The sequence below is a fragment of the Mustela nivalis genome, assembly GCF_964662115.1.
Source record: "Mustela nivalis genome assembly, chromosome: 15".
Taxonomy (NCBI): Eukaryota; Metazoa; Chordata; class Mammalia; order Carnivora; family Mustelidae; genus Mustela; species Mustela nivalis.
In genome coordinates this window covers 18,478,752-18,496,688 of record NC_139034.1, presented here as the reverse complement: position 1 = coordinate 18,496,688, position 17,937 = coordinate 18,478,752, and the positions used below count along the sequence as shown (strand labels likewise).

The 17,937-nt window shown below is 38.6% G+C and overlaps 1 protein-coding gene across 6 annotated transcripts in view; it reads left to right on the top strand.

Annotated features, from left to right (window-relative positions):
* STARD13 (StAR related lipid transfer domain containing 13) overlaps positions 1 to 17,937 on the top strand; it is a 523,725-nt gene that overhangs the window by 264,879 nt on the left and 240,909 nt on the right. For 4 of the 6 annotated variants that reach the window (XM_082700373.1, XM_082700369.1, XM_082700371.1 and 1 more), the window contains one exon: positions 7,240 to 7,299. The exons of the other annotated variants lie outside the window; for them this stretch is intronic. In XM_082700373.1, the coding sequence (XP_082556499.1) occupies positions 7,240 to 7,299 (60 nt within the window). The remainder of the gene's footprint in view (positions 1 to 7,239; positions 7,300 to 17,937) is intronic. 6 annotated transcript variants of the gene reach the window in all.

Sequence of the window (17,937 nt, the reverse complement as noted above, 5' to 3'; positions counted from 1 at the left end):
TGTTTACGTGAGAAAGGAGAGTGTGAGGTTGGGAGGGGCAGAGGGAGAGGAAGAGAGAGAGAGCATCTCTAGTAGACTCCCCCCCACCCCTGCCGCACTGAGCATGGAGCCTGGTGTGGGGCTCTATCTCACCACCCTGAGATCATGACCTGAGCCAAAAATCAAAGAGTTGGACACATAACCGACTGAGCCACCCAGACACCCCACTAATACGTTTTTATAATTGGCAAAGTAAAGTGATTATATCAATAAACTGTTATCAGTGGAATAATATTTCTCTGTAATTTCAAAAAGACCCTAAATTCTAGAAATCAGGTCTAGGCTATGGCCAATTCATGAAGAGTCTCGCTGTTTCCATTCTCTTAAATTATGAACGTCTGGTGTTTCTCCATCCATGTGTGTTTAGCACTTGTGTACTAGATGCTGCAGTATGACACTGAACAGAAACAGAGCCCCCGCTGTCCTGGAGCTCATGGTCTACCAGAAGACCAACGATAAACAAATAGCCGCCCAGATACACTTAAGATTAGAGCTGATGTCAGTGCTTGGTAGGAAAAGACAAAGGATGTTCCAAGAGTTGACAGCATGGACCTTCCCAGTCTGGGGAAGGTGGTAGAGGAAACGACATCTCAGCAGAGGCCTGAGGAAGAGTTAGTTACCTGTGGGGACAGAGGGTGTTGAAGGAGAAGGCGGAAGGGGCAGGTGGAAGGGGCAGGAGGCAGCTCTGTGAAAGCCCAGCTACACCAGAGAGCAGGGCACACGTTTCATAACCAGATTCGTTTAACTTGAGACCTGCCCTGCTCAGAAGAAATAAAAATAAAAATGCAGGGCAGTTATCCAAGAGAACCCAGAACTTCAGATAATTCCACTAGGAACATTCTAACATGACTTAGTGTCCATAAGCTGCGACACCCCGCCTTTATGGTTCTGCAGTGCAGCCTGGCCTTGGGTCTGTGCATTTGCACTAGGGGCTGGTATGATCTGTAAGCTTGTGGAGTTGGATGTGACCACTACTGTACTCTGTGGCCATAGACACATCTGTCCTGTCTTTGTTGGAAACTGAGAGGATAAGCCCCATAGAAGGGACAGTTGTGGGAAATTCCTGGATGGTATTTGACTTTGGTGTATCATTGTGTAAAACCCTGCAAGAAATTAATTTCTTATATTCCAAGAAAGTAATGAATATATTGGAAAGAAGTCTAAAAGGAGATCCTTCGTATCATGTAATCGAGGAATTATAATTTATTACAATCTAAAATTCCATGAGTGTTTCCTTGTGAATGATTTTCTGAGGAAGTGATGTGTAATCCCTATGTAGAGGGACACTCCTGGGTCGCACCCTTATTGAGAATGAACGTAGGCCAACTCTGAGGTGTTTAATAGGCATTCTGTGGGAAGGGCACATCAAAAAAGTTTAATGAATTAAAAGTTTAACAGAGGCTGGGTTAAACAAAGTTAAACACACTTCCTTACTGCCCAACTGATGAAAGTACTTAATATATTTATAATAATATAAGTTGTAAAGCTCTTGTAATAAATATAGTATTTGATATCTCCCAAACTTATTTTTTTGGAGAATCCTTTTTTGCCCTTGAAATACACAATCCTCAGAACCAAATATTTCCTGTATACCACTCATATAGGTGACCTAAAATTAGGAAAAAGTCATTATTATTTTTTGGTTCTAGAATCTGTTGCCACTTCATTGCCTTTGTAATAATATCTACAGTTCTGAGCTGAGCAGATAAGACCATTCACTGTCTGGACTCAGTCTAATTTTTTCTTCCATTTTTTCCCCCCAGCACATGTACTTTCTGCTCTAACCACACTGAACTTCTCTTTTCCCTGAGCACACCTTCCTTTTCCATACTGTACCTTGTATATTCCCCTCTGCTAGAAAGCCCTTGGTACCCACCTGGTACCTCCGTCTGCTCCTGGCCCTACTTTTTCTTGTCAAGAGTCTGTTTGTTCCTCAAAATTAAGTACAAGTATCTTCTCTGGGACCTTTGTTCTTTCTTCTGTTAAAACATTTTCACCATTAGATTCTTATTTATCTGTTTCTCTAACCCTTCCCTGCCTTCTGCCTTCCCCTGGCTGAGTTTCTTGCTCCAGGAGTAACAAACAGAGACAGCGCTCAGGTTTGTATACCATGTTACCTATCCAGCACACAAAGGAAATACTGATGCTTAGTGCATGAACTTGAATTGTGTGTGCATGCATATGCGCGATGAGGATATTCTCCACATTTTAAGGATTTTATTTATTTACTTGACAGGCAGAGATCACAAGCAGGCAGAGAGGCAGGCAGAGAGAGAGAGAGGAAGAAGCATGCTCCCTGCTGAGCAGAGAGCCTGATGCGGGGCTCGATCCCAGGACCCTGGGATCATGACCCGAACCGAAGGCAGAGGCTTTAACCCACTGAACCATCCAGGTGCCCCTATTCTCCACATTTTCAATAAAACAAGTCAAACTATAAAAAAGTCTCACGGACAAGGTGCATAACCCATCTGTCTTTGCATTGCACTTACAAAGTATTAAAATTAGTTGTTCTATGAGTCATATGGTAACGTTATCCTTGAGCGCAGGAATCTTACCATATTCATTTTTCATTCTCAGCACTTAGCATAGATCCTGGCATTTAGTAAATGGCGAATAAATGGTGCTTGAATTAAATGGAATTGAATCTTGCTCAACTCCTGGCTGCTACCCCTGCTGATGTAAAGACTGTCACAGCAAAGTGGCAAAATGTGTGAACTCTGGGATCAAAATGCTTGGTTTCAATCCTAGCCCTTCACCAGCTGTGTGACCTGAACCATTTTATCCTTTGCTTTGTCATCTGTGAAAAGAGGATGTTCATATTGTCCACTTCTGGGGCTATTGCTTTAATCTTATCTATATTTATATCTATTTCTGCATCTATTCTATTTATAGATTATATTTAATATATTCTATTCTATTTAATAGATTATTCTAATCTATTCTATTCTATTTATTTTAATTATATAGAGTGTCTGTCCCAAGCCCTCCCAGGGAGGGAACAATTAAGTGCTGTACTATATGAGGGAAAACTTCTACCCATCTAAATTCTATTCAGTGTCACATCAGGATAAGGATCATGTCAATAAAGGAGTTATCTGAGCAAATATGAGGATATAATTTGCATTATGTAATGATTATAATCTGCCCAACCACAATGATTATAAAGTGATCTTATTTCCCAACTTTTAAACATTGTCATATAACTTTTATGAAAAATTCTGTAAATGTCAGGGGGGAGAGTACTGTATTATAGAACATAATTTGTATTTGTACTATTTTACAAAGTGCTTTGAAATATGCATTATCTTATTTGATTCTCATAGGAGCTCTGTAAAGAAAACCAGATCTAGTTTTGCAGTCCAGCTGGGAGATGGTGGACATAAATGACAGTGGACATAGGGGTATACCAAGTATCAAATGCACATTTTAAATAATAAGCACAGGTTTTCAGAGCATGAATATTTCTGAGAACCACCATTGGGGGTAAAGATATTTTAGAAGAGGTGGAGTTTCAGATGGGCCGTGGAAGGTTAAGATTTAGGCAGATGTAGTAAAGTGGAAGGAACGGAGGTTGACATGCTTTTGGTATGTTTAGGGTGATGAGCTCACAGTCTGGCAGCAGTGGAAGCTCAGTCTGGTTCTGGAAGCTGAGTCTGGTGGTCTGCACTAGAGTGTAGAGGCCTTGGAATGCCATGCTGCCCTGCACATTCCCCTAGTTAAATTGCCCATTTCCATGCAGACACCACTGGCTAACATGCTCCATGAATTCCAAGTATGATAGCCAAGGAAAGTCTGGAGTCACCTACCCCCAGAGACCTACAGCCAGGCACTGGCTCCCCTCTCCCCCCGCCATTGAAATAAAACTTTGCTTAACTGCTTCATTCAACAAATAATAACCAATATTGTCATTATTCCAGCACTATAAAAATAGTCATTTAGCTGCTGAAATTTACCGAACATTCCTACCAGAATTTTATTGGCTATTGAGAATTGGTTTTAATAGCAGGATTTTGTTCATTTGGTTTTTAGATGTGTTATTACTGATTTACCCATTCAATCAACTTCTATTTCCTGTGCTGGAGAGAAAAACTGCCCCCAGCCCTATCCCCTGGGTTCAGGACCAGAAAGGGGGAAAAAAAAAAAAGACTTACATGATAATCTTGGAAAGTAATCACATACTTTCCTGCTCTACGTTAGGATTTTCAATTCTGATATGGATTATTCATGGATATGGTAAAGTCTTCCCAAAAAGTAGGATACATTTTAATCTTTTGTAAGTGGGGTGGGGGTGGGGAGGAGACTAGCATAAGGGTCATAGTGAGAGTGATTTAAATCCTTTGTTAAGATTTCATGTAACCCCAGGAGGCTAATGTAACATTTTATCTGTTGTCATGCAGAATTACTGGAATTAATATGCATACTAAGAGCCTCAGTACTGACAATTCTGGATAGATAGCTTTATTTTTACCTTTCAGAGAAAGCCCAGTATTTTTTACTTGCTGTCCTTAAGTTCACACACATACTTCTGGCTTCGGTCTTTCTTCCCAAATTTCCCCTCATGTCAGAAAGAAGACATAAAGTAAAATTAAATGTTTTTACCAGAAAATGTTTCTTGTTTGCTACCTTAAATCTTTAATGCTGAAGTGCTATTTATAACCCATTCCCAGAATAATCTTTTGAGAAAGATTATGCACTAGTTATTGATGAAAATTGAGATGCTTAGAGCTTTTGCTTTATTTTGTTCCAAATCTTCAGGAATAACAACTACAAAAAGGTTGTTGTTATTAACAATAAAAAAATGGCAATGAGAAATAAATTATCATCTAAGAATAAGCTGAACCCCTTAGGAGTCTCAGTACTTTTTCTCATATGCAGAATAACACATAGCATCTTACTGGGCAACCCCCCACAGCACAGTGCATTGTTTCCCAAAGCTCACAGCCTCTTCCTCACAGTGGCCACTTGTCCTGAACCTGTATCCTTGGTCTTTCAGCAACATTTGGTGTTGTTTCCTGGAGGGCACATGACCTCCCTGGTTGCCTGGCTTCCATCACAGAACAGTACCTTGGGACTTCCTCTACAACTCTGACACTTTATGGGTTCATTGACTCCTCCCGGTATTGCCTAAGTGCAGGCACTGACTCCAGTCTCTACATCAGGGAAGCATCTCACCTACTTCCAAAGCTTTATCCACCATAAAGACCAAATCTAATCTAACCCTGCACCCACCTGCCTTTTGAATTAGAATCTCCCATTCTTGATTCTATGTGATATTGCCTGAAGCAATAAGTCTTGCTAGCACCTTGCTAGCAACTTGCTCTCTTTCCATCTCCTCCTCAACCCCCACTTCTGGAACATGGAAGTCTCCTCTGTGTCATAAACTCTATTAGGACAGCCCTTTTGGTTGTCGTCATTTTTCCTTAAACTTAGATATCCTCAGCACTTAAAGCCTGGCATGTAACTGACATTTGGTAGATGTTGAATGAATGAATGAGTGAGTGAATATCACCCCATCTGTACCCATTTCAAACCAGCCTAACTCTCCTGTATATCCTGGTAGTCACCTGTGGCTTAAAGCTTGGGTGACCATATTATTTATCACCTGCATTGGGTGAAATGAAGCACTATTATCCTGGGAGAATAGTCTTAAATTTGGAAAGTCTTGGGAAAGCTTAGTCAAACCATCAGCTTTTTTTTTTTTTTTTTTTTTTTTTTAACTACTTCCTCCTCCTATGTCCCCCTACAGGTCTGCTGCCAAGACACATATCTTGTCTGCTTTTGAGCTTTCCCCTAGCTTGGTCTCCCCTTTGCACCCTCATTCTCTCACTCGCCTGTTTCAAGCCTCACCACATCCAGCCCAGCTACTACTAACAGCCTCTTGACTGGCCTTGTTGATCCCAAAACAGCCTCTGTAGTGTCTGTCTTTGCCCGTTCTATTCCCAGGCTGCCAGATTAATCTTCCTAAGGATCAGCTACAATAATATGATATCCCTTCCCAGAAGAGTTCCATGAGCTCTCTGTTAGCTATGAAGTAAATGCAGACTTTTGGTTTTCAAGTTCTCAGCCTTGAACTAACTACATTCATAGGCATACATGTTGGAGACCTGAGCCATGTAAAACAGTGTTGGCATCCTCCGGGAGCTTATTAGAACTAAAGACTTTTGGACCCTACCATTAGACCTGTAGAATCAGAATCTACATTTTGGCAAGATTCCCGAGCGATCTGTATACACGTTAAAGTTTGAGAAACACTGCTCTAACTTTAAACTAACTGGGAGGAATCACACTCCCCAAATTTCACTTCTATGCTTTGTTCACACTGGTCTCTTCTTATAGAATATCTGCTCACACTTTCTCTCCTCATTGGAATTGTATTAATCTTCCAAATGTAGATATCTGCCACTAGATACCTTACAAAACCTTTACTGAAACAACTATTATCTTTGCATTCTGTGAACATACCATAGTGTTTCACTTCTACTCTTGCTACTGTCTCACTTGCCTTATGTTACAGTTACTAAGTTTCCATACATCTACATTCCCACTATATGATAAGCCCAATGTAAGCAGGAACTATCTTTTTTTTTCTTGTGGTAAAAGATATATATCATAAAATTTACAATTTTAACCATTTTTAAGCATAAATTTCTATGGCATTTAAATGCATTCATTGCACAACCATCACTCTCCACCTCCAGAAGTTTTTTTACTGTTTCAAGCTGAAACTTACACCCATTAAACATCAACTTCTCATTCTTCTCTCCCTAAAAACCATGGCAACCTCCATTCTACTTTCCGTCTCCAAATTTGACTACTCTACATACTGCATATATATAGAATCATACAGTATTTGTCCTTTTGTGCCTGGCTTATTTCATTTAGCATGATGTCTTCAGAGTTTATCTGTGTCACAGCATGTACCAGAATTTTCTTCCCTTTTAAAGCTATATAATATTCCATTGTACATATATACTGCTATTACTTTATCCACTCATCCATCAGTAGGCATTGAGTTTTGACTATTGTGAATAATACTGTTATGAACATAGATGTACAAATATCTGTCCGAGTCCCTGCTTTCAGTTGGGTGTATTCCCAGAAGTGAAAATTGCTGGGTCTTATGGTAATTCTACTCTTAATTTTTTGAGGAACCTCCATACTATTTTCCATAACAGCTGTGCTATTTTGTATTCCTATCAGCAGTGCACAAGTATTCCAGTTTTCTACATCTTCACGAACACTTGTTTTTTTCTGCATTGGGTGAGTTTTGTTTTATTTTGTTTTGTATTAGCCATTTGAATGGGATGGTTATGAAATGGTATGTCATTGTGGTTTTGATTTGCATTTCCCTAATGATTAGTGATCTTGACCATCTTTCCATGTGCTTATTGGCCATTTGGTTTCTTCTCTGGAGAAATGTCTGTTCAAGTCTTTTGCCCATTTTCAATCAGGTTGTTTGTTTTTTGTTGTTGTTGAGTTGTAGGTTGCTATGTATATTCTGGGTATTAACTCCTTATCAGATATGTGATTTGCACATATTTTCCCCACTATGTATGTTGCTTCTTCACTCTGTTGTTAGTGTCCTTTGATTTAGGAACTGTTTCTATATCCCTATTATAGTGTCTTCAAGTGGTGTCTGGTCAATATTTGTATTTTCAGATTAATTGAGTTCTTAAATGATGCTTAATTAATGATTTATCACCTTAAATTTATGATAAAATCTAACTAAATATAAATCAACTTTGCTATAAAGTTATTCAGGACAAATCCAATGGGATTTAGGAACTTCAAATATAATTGTGAATGTTTTCAGGATTGAACTATGCTAAGATATACAAAGAAGGCTTCAAAACACTATACTGAAAATTACCCATCACTGTCCCTAGCTTTAGAATTTTGACAACTTCCACAGGGAGGTTTTGAAAATTAATTGCTCTTGTATGACAAGAAGAGATGAGAAATTATTTGTGGGACAATCAGATGAAAGTTTAAATTCTTATGTTTGGCTAGGGGCTGTCCCATGATCAAAGACAGATGGGAAATAGAAAGTAACTCTGAAAGAATGAATTTTCAGGGAAGTAAAGATGTTTATAAAAATTCTGAATGTTCCCTGAAGTATAACTCCTGTTGGTCTTGCTGGAATCAGATGCATCATTAATATGACAGTAGTGAATTTAAAAAGCTAGTGGATATTTGTAGGATGGTAAAATGAAAGAGATAATCAGTTCTTCATTATTTCTGAACTGCATTACCTGGCTAATTTATAAGCCAAGAAAGCTACTAATAATAGCTCTATTAACAATTCTGATTATCTTCCTCACATTCTGGTCTTTCTGCTCTGTGATTAATTTTTAGTTGAAAAACTTTCTACCACAAATTATCTTTAGGCTATAGAGTCACATTAGTTGTGTAGTGTGCAGTGATCATGTGCACTCTGTAGACAGCTTAATGGAAATTCTGATTGTTCTGGTTAGTTCACATTTGAAATGGTTACATAAAACTTCTTTGAGTAATTAACACAGTCTCCCAACAAAGAGTTAGCTGATTTTTTATAATAAAAGGTCAAGCAAGAGAAAGTCATTTAGAAGGCAGAAGAGATTGCCTTCGTGGGATCATTTTTATTCTGAATTACAAAACAACTTCAAAGGCATGAGTCAAGCGCTTAGTAATTCTGGTGCAAAACATTACTGCTGAACAACTGTAGTTCAATGACAAGATCTCTACTGGATTATCATAAATGAGAGCTAATAATGGCCCATTCATGCACATATGTAATGTATTTAAAGGGTATGTGTGGGTAGTTAACCAGGGTCATACCTAGCTTTCATTACAACTCTCTATTTTCTCTGTTTACTCAACCCCTGACTTTGTGATGAATGATCCATTTGGAACAAACTTTTTGTGTCCTCTCAGATATGTAAAGGTTACACATTTCCCCCAACTGCTTAATTTAATGCTTTAAACATTTCCCCCCAACTATTCTTGACTCATTCACTTACCTGTGCTCTGACGTGATTTGTCTGATTGTTTACATTAAAAGAGGTTAACAGGAATAGAGAGTCAAGGCCAGGAATATATGGACCTTTATGACTTTGATTAGTTCTAACTTAAGTCTAAAGTGTGGCAGGTGTTTCTGAGACAAGATTTATTGTTTTAAGGCTCTTTGAGCCTTAGTTGGAATTTCAACAAATCCATTTTGTGACCACTTTTCCTAGTTTCAGTTCTGGAAAATAACAATAGGTATTATACAAACAACTTAAGTTTTAAGTTCATGTGTTGAGTATCAAACATGTACCTGAAATCATATAGTTTTAGAAAAGAGGGGGCACCTGGGTGGCTCAGTGTGTTAAAGCCTCGGGCTTCCACTCGGGTCTTGATCCCAGGGTCCTGGGATCGAGCCCAGTATGGGGCTCTCTGCTCTGCAGGAAGCCTGCTTCCTTCTCTCTCTCTCTCTGCCTGCTTGTGATCTCTGTCTGTCAAAAAATAAATAAAATCTTTAAAAAAAAAAAAAAGAAAGAAAGAAAAGAAAAGTGATCTCAGAGAGTACCTGTTCTGTTTCTCTCACTTTACAATTGAAGTAAATGAAACCCAGTGATGTTAAGGGACTGACCTAATATTATATAGCTCACTAAGGACAGCACTAGGATGACACTCAGGGACTGGGAGGCATCATAGCTCAGTGTCCTCACTATTATGTATCATCTTCCTTCAGTTAATCCTTCTGATAAGCACTCTATTAATCAATTCTCACCTTTTTAATTAGAGTAAACCATGTGTACTGATGTAATCAACAAGTTGTTCCTTTATTAAACACTGACATTTTTCTTGTCCTAACCTTCCTACTGAAAGAAGAATGCTAAAATAGCAAGTATTTTTGACAAGGTAACAAAATGCTATCCAATGTGAAATCCTAATATGATTGATATCCAGGAGGGTTGATATCTACATACAAACACTGAGAGAGCATAGGCTTTCTTAACAGTTTTTCAGAAAGGATATAATATTAACAGATATTTAAGCAAAGCAGATGTGGAAAGAAAAAAAGAGCTGAACTTTTCTGTACCGTATGCTTTCAGGTGCTAGTGAAGATGAAAATAAATAAGACAGACTTACCGAATACCACACTAAGGTAGCAGTGTTAACAATGAAGAAGGAAAGAACTGAGAGTTAGTGAAGTCCTTCCTCCTATTAGGAGTTATGTTAACATGTTTTATACCACTTTATTTAAAGATGGCACCATTGATCCTAAACTTTGAGACAGATTTTAGATGAAACTAATTATTAGCACTTTAGTTAAAATGTACAGAATTGGGTGCCTAAGTGGCTCAGTTGGTTAAGCATCTGCCTTCAGCTCAAATCATGATCCCAGGGTCCTAGGACTGAGTCCCACATCGGGCTCACTACTTGGTGGGGAGTCTACTTCTGCCTCTACTTACATTATAACTAAACATTAAAAGAAGTCCTAGGACATTTAAAAAAAAAATGGTACTAAGAGGTGGTCTCTGTATGTTAATTTCCTGTTGCTGAGACTAGTGTGTCAAACTATTCCCTACTGCCCAAATCCAGCTGAACATGCAAAGGGTATGGCAAGATTAAAATTCAGCCTAAGTATTAGGAAATCTTACTGTATTTAACTAACTTATCAATTAATTAAATTAGCAAATTTTTTAATTTCTTGGTATCTTTCTGAAGCTAATTGTGCTATGCAATCAGTGTCTCCTATTCCCCAAACTCAGCTAAGAATGAAAGATGGAGCCAAGATTCAGCACAATTGGCTCATAAATACAAAACTAATTTCCTCTTCTAGAAGTATCAAAAGTGATAAATATAATTATAACCAATTACCGTACAAGAGCTCATAGTGATAGGTAGTTATAGGTGCCTGTTCTAAATGCTTTATAAATATGGACTTATTTAGTATTCACAACAGTCCAGTGAAGTAAAGTACTTGTTTTCCCCATTTTACAGGTGAGATGCAAAGAAGTTGTAATTTGTTCTAGACAGTGACAGAGCTAGTCTAGAAAAGATAAAGGCCATGAGCGGTCTGCTTATTTACATTATCCTGCAGCTTACATTCATTTGTAGTAATCTCAACTATCATGATCGTTTATGGTTTGAGTACAAAATCAGAAATATCTGGAGAATTTAAAAGATTATGAATCTATTGATATTTCTTGAGTTACTTGACAAATATTTACTGAGGACCCGCTGTGTACTAAAATCAAGGATTCTCTATTCATTAATGATATGTAGCTCCCAAAACAAGGGAGATTTTTTTCTTCCAACTGCCTTCAGAACAAAATTTACCTAAAATATATACAATGTATGTCTATGAGTATGAACATAGACACACATTCTTTAAACAAAGAGAAAGGCGCCTTTCAGATACTTCTTCGTTTACGAGCCTAAAACAAGTGGTAGTTCATTGGAAGACATTTATATTCCCAGGCTATGTTCAGTTTGTCTTGAACTACTAGATCTGTTTCCCAACTTTGTTCAAGACAGCTAAAAATCAGGCTCTTGAGGTACCTGGGTGGCTCAGTTGGTTATGGGTCAGACTTTTGATTTCGGTTCAGGTCATGATCTCAGGGTTGCAGGATGGAGGCCCATGTTGGGCTCTACGTTCAGCACTGATTCTGCTTCTCCCTCTCCCTGTGCTCCTCCCCCAGCTCATGTCTCTCTCTCAAACAAACAAACAAACAAATAAATAAATAAATAAATAAAATCTGAAGGAAAGAAGGGAGGGAGGGAAGGAGGGAGGGGAAAGTTTCTTGACTTACATGCAAGTTTGGGGTTTTGCGGGGGGGGGGGGCATTTCTATATATTTTTTGGTAGCCACTACAAGGTGCACTGAAATGGAATAAAGTTGACAATTTTCAAGACATTTGAAGGAAGAAAATCTCAGTAAGAGAAATAACCATTTTCATGGAAAAGACCAAGTTTAGTTTGTCTGTGAAGATGGAGAAGTAGGTAGGCTTTCAGCTGTGTTAGCACACAAAACAAACACCTACAAAGGCCACTGCCAAATGTCTCAATGCTTTGAAAGCTGAGAACCGCAAGTGGGAGAAAGTACTTCCGTACTGGTGTCTGAGACGCCCAATGAGACTAAATAGAAATAAAGATATTATCTCACTTGAAAGGTTGTCAGATAAATACAGAACGACACAATTACAAATACTGCATGGAACACACTTCGACTCAAAAATGATTTGTTGTTTATCTGAAATTCAAATTATTTAACTGGGAAGCCTGCATTCTTATTTGCCGACTCCGGCAGCCTTCCTAACTTCCCAAGCCTTACTCTGGCTCCTGGCTCTTGGTGGCTTTCGCTGTCTTGGTCAGAGATTCCAGGAGGGGATGTTTGTGGTGATGGGGAAGGTTAAAATGGGATGGTGTCTCTAACAGGGAAGGCCTCCCAGAAGGCCCTGAAGTCGGAAGCTGGAAACTCCCGCCTATAGAAGTCCTTGGAAGGCACATGAAGTGTTAGGCTGCCTCCTCATAATGCCACTCTCAACCCTGGGATTAGTTGGCCTGCCTTCATGTCCACAGCCACCCCCTTCTTTCTGTTCAGGATGGCTCTCAGTCTCAATTTTTTTCTATTCTGCACTCTTGTGGGAGACTGCTCATGACCCAGCGTCCAGGGTCTTTGTACCTACACTGCTATCTCCGGCATCAAGCACAGAGCCCAAGACATAGTAGAGGGTCAGCAAATGTTAACTAAAGTGGAGGTTCTCAAACCTTTTTGTTGTTGTTGATGTTCTCTTGCTAATAATGGTAAGGAGGAAATGCACATAAAATCATTCCCTTCTAAGTCCTCATTAGTTCTCTCTATTTTTAAAAGTTAGTAAGGAAAGATGGAATTGCGCACAATATCATTGTATCATGTGCCCGACATGGTGTCTGGAGTATAGGATGTAAACTATTTTTGAGTGAGTGAGTGAGTGAGTGAATGAATGCAAATTATGATATTTGAGTACAAAGAGGGCTGGCATAAGTTTGATCTGCATTTTGTAGAAATAACCTTCCACTGAAGGGGCTTTTCTGTATATTATATGCTGGGCCAGAATGGGAGAAGGGGATGGTTAGATGTTACTCGGCTTGGGACATATCTAGAAGAGTTGGTGGAGGGGTGCCTTGAGGAAGTGGGGAGAGGGATTACTCATAGGGTTCACTCCCCTAAGATAAGAAGTGTTTGAAGTAGGAGGAGAGACTGGGGACATAGGCAGTACCAAACAATAGTGATAGAAGGAGGAAGGGGAAGGAAATCGCAAACCCTGTTATCAGAAAGGGGAGGAGAGTTCCTACAGCTACTGGGTCCTCTGGGCCCTTTTGCCCAGTGGCCATATATCTGCAAGTGACAGATCTAAATCAATATGCATTAGTTAGGGCCAACCCACAGTCAGAGAGATTACTAAATTCTTACTTTTGCATAAAATATCAAACCCTCTTAAATGTAATTCAAATTGAAATACTTATCACATTCCAATGGAATCTTTGATTCGGGCAAGATAAAAACACTGTGAGTCACAACTGAGTTTTCCCCTGAATCTTCTCTAACTAGTTTACATTATACAAAAGGTAAAGGCATATCAGATAGGTAGGTCATTGCCATTTTATCTAGGGATATTTTCCCACCAAGATAAAAGCAGACATAGAACAGGTTGAAGTGAATTTAACAATACCACACTCAAGATTGGAGCAAATGGATATTAAACCATAAAGAATGACTTTTAATACTTGAAGAAGTTTTATTGTTGTTTTTACTAGTTTAAAAAAAAAGTTGTTGTCCTTCCTTTTTTTTTTTAACAGCTGTTCACCTTTGGGAAATGACAGTTTCCATCTTTTCTTCTCTGTTGCCATTAGCCAGAACACAGCTAGCTCTCTTGGACTGAATTTAATTGAAGCCAGCTTAGATGTGGCATTGATTAACTGTTTCAGGCAGAGAACTGTCTTCAAGGTTTCAAAACTCTGCTTAAAGTTGTTGCCCACATATATGCCTTATGAGAAATAAATTAAAAGAAGATTCAGAAACAGCTGGAAACATTCTTTTTCATGTCTAACATACATTTTATAAAATAAAAATGGTAAAAGAGTTAAGTCATTTGCACTATGATATATCACATCGCTGACTTGATGAAAATTCTGCTTCCCTTTTTCTTGATATAATATCTGCACAGTGACAGAAGGGTGATGAGTGTTCATGCTGTTAATGCTGTCATTAATCATTTTGCTATATACTTATTTTAATGTATTTTTAAGGCAAACTTGGACTACTGGATACTTACACAGTACTCTTTTATAGGGCATGGATAACTTCTGTCATAACCTCTAAAAATCCTTCATAAAAAATAAACTTTTAGCTCAAATCCAAAAGGTTAGCTTTCATAATAGTTCATCTTTGAACCCCCAGCAATAGGCTCCTTTCACTAAATGTTGATATAATATCCAGCCTATCAAGAGAAATCAGTGTATAATGCTTATGAAAGGCATAGAACTGTGCAAATGTGCTGTTTTATAAGGCATTAATCCAGAGATCCAATAATCTGTACAGTGAACTTTATCTTGACAGGTAAATCAACCCACTGCTAAGTAAAACAGCCAGACAATACTATCCTTGTTGTGAACTGCAGGTGTTTCAGAAGCTGGGTGAACGTGGGAGAAACCTCACAGCCTCAGATGGCGGGAGTGAATGGTGGTGAAGGAAGCAAAGCTTGGTGAGTTGGTTAGGCAGGTGCTTGGGACACTGAAAGGAGTAAATAGAAATAAAAAATCAAAAGCAGGTGTCTGCTTAGGTTTTATGGCTTTACTAGAAATAATGAGAGAGCTAACATTAGGAACACAGACTAAAATAGTTCTAAGAAACCTTGGTTTGAAAGAATGAATTAATGCTTTGGTAATAGCTCTGTTCTCAAGATTAATTGTGTCCAGATTAATTACAGGGAAATCCTATTAAATCTAAGAACAAACATATTTATCAGCCTCAGAAGTATTTATTAAATCCCTCTAGTGTCAGTGACAGAGTTCTGTCCCCTGTCCTGCCTTTTTTAAGGAAACCATATAATCTCAGGAAACATTATTTGCCAGAATTTTTAACAGTCGTAGCCAAGTGATATATATGTGCATTTAACTCACTTACAGAGCCAAGTTTCAGCTATTCTGTACCTATGATACTGCACATAGGGAGAAAAAACTTCCAACTAATAGTATTAAGAAAACATTTGCTTAAAATAAAAGAACCAATGGGTGAAGACTGTGTCACATCAATAATATCTCGATGAAAGCTTCTTTAAAAACATGAAATTGAGGGGAGATGCAACATGGAGGCTTAAGTGGGTAGAAGAAGAATAAATGAAACAAGATGGGATTGGGAGGGAGACAAACCATAAGTGACTCTTAATCTCACAAAACAAACTGAGGGTTGCTGGGGGGAGGGGGTTTGGGAGAAGGGGGTGGGATTATGGACATTGGGGAGGGTATGTGATTTGGTGAGTGCTGTGAAGTGTGTAAACCTGGTGATTCACAGACCTGTACCCCTGGGGATAAAAATATTTGTTTATAAAAAATGAAAAATTTAAAAAAAAACATGAAATTGGAAAAATAAAACCATTAAAGAGAAATTAGGAAAATAACAAAGAATTTGTGAGCGGGAATAGTTAATGTCTCAAATGAAAATGATTATGTTTTATAGTTGTATCAAGAAAAGTTTACCAAATGGAGAGTAGACAAAGCAACATGCTTTCCTGGTCAGACACCTGACTTGCTACGAATTTATAGTTCATGAATGAGTGTTCCAGAGAGCTTGATGGATTCTGTAAGGTACTGAAAGCCGAGGGATTGCATTTTATGTTTGGTTTGCCCATGATTCATCTACAAAGCCCATTTGATGAAATACACAGCATTTCTTCTGCTACAAAGTCTTTTGGTTTTCACCACCTACGGGTCCAGTGGGAAGAATCTCTAGCCTTGCCACCTTGCTGTCACCTCCCCATTAGGGCTCTCTCCTCCAGCCTCGACTGCTCTCATGTGGGATACGAGTCCTTCTAATGCAGTTTAACCTATAACAGGGAAATGGAATGATGGGACATCAGCTGTGCATTGCCGATGTGCATCAGAATTACAGTGTGATATTGCTTCATGCCCTTTGTCCAAATTAAAGGTGCTGAACGATACCTTTCCCAATTCCGGTTACTCTGTCTCTAGATTTCCCATCTTGAATTCTTTGAGGGTATGGATTTTTTGTTTGGTCCAGCCCCCCCAGCCCCTCCTTTTCCTTCACTCCCCATTTTTTGTCTCTTCAAGGGGATAAGGGTCCTTTCCTCCTTGAGGCTCAGATGAGCCTAAATCAGTTGTTTTTGTGATTACCACCTGCTATCATGAAAGGTGACCAACTGCCTCTTACTCTGGAGTTTTTGCCTCCAGGCTAAATTCTAGGGTGTTTTGTTCTTGCCACACTACCTTGGTATGCAGTATTGGAGCCCTTCTCTGTTCCTTCTGGTTTTATTTAGCTGCTACCTTTCTGCTCTTATCCACATCCTACAGTTTTTCTATTTTTTATTTTTCTTTTTCTTAACTGTTATTCTGTTCTCCTTTTAAACCACACACACTTTACCCACAAGAAAGCTATATTTTCCCCTAGATGAGATATTACTGATTTTTTTGTTTTACAGTACTGTATTCCTAGTCAGGGAGTCCCCAAAAACATATGTGTTAAATTAACAGTATCCTCTTACATATTAAAGCTAACCCACTTCATTTCTATTGTATATTTAAAATAGTTATAACTTTCTTAACTATCTACATTTATACATATTTTAATACAGAAAACCTTGGCTTCCAACCCTGGTTTGGGTGAAGGGAGGGAGTTAATTTATGACCAGATTAACTTTCTCCATTATAAAAATGTAGAATCTGGAGGGGAAAAAACCCCTAAATTCTATTTTAAATTAATCTGCGTGATTAAGTATTTGAAAATAGTTAATAATTTTAACCCATAATTTATTACTATTATTTCCTGTCATTCTTGGTTATTTTATCAGTTGTAACTTAGGACATACATTTGTATGCATATCTACTCATGTCTGTCTCATGGCTTGATGCAAAATATTTTAACGTTTAAGTGGGTAACAAACACTTGGACACACTCATCTTCCCTAGCCCACTCTTCAGGCTAGGGAATAAATACATAGTGAGTACTCACCATGTATTGGGCACCATATTCCAGACTGGGGATAGAGAAATTAAAACCTTACTCCCTGTCTTCAAGGGGGTCATGATCCAATGGGGGAGTGAAGCAGTTACTCTCTGTAGTTTAGGGAGATCTATTGAGAGGAAGAGCCAGTGTATTCCTGACAGGAGGAACACGTACAAAGGTACTGAGGCAGAAGAAGGTGCGATGCATTCAAGGAACTGCCAGTTTCTCTGTTTCCTTTGGGAAGCATCAGGCAAGTGTTGATGCCAAGAGCAAGAGGGAAAAGCGTGCATGGCAGATGGCAGGTACCTAGGATATGTAAGCTCAAAGAGACAGTAAATAGAATAGAGGTCACCAGGGACTGTGGGCAGGAGGGAGAAGAAATTCTTTATATAAATACAGTTTTTTTGTTGAGGATGAAGAATGTTAGATACAGATGATTGTGACGTTTATACAACACTGTGAATGTGATTAATGTCACCAAATCGTATACAATAGATGGTTGAATGATAAATATTATGTGTATATTGCCACAGTAAAAACAATTATTTTGAGTGTGTATGGCTTTGCAGAGAATGGGGGGGGGGCGTTGAGACAGCCACAGTGGAGAATAAGAATGACAGTCAGAGACATGGCATGAACATGCTAGCAGCTCTCAGTCCATCAGCATTGTGTCACCTGTCCATGTGGTTCTGTGATTTCAGCCACCG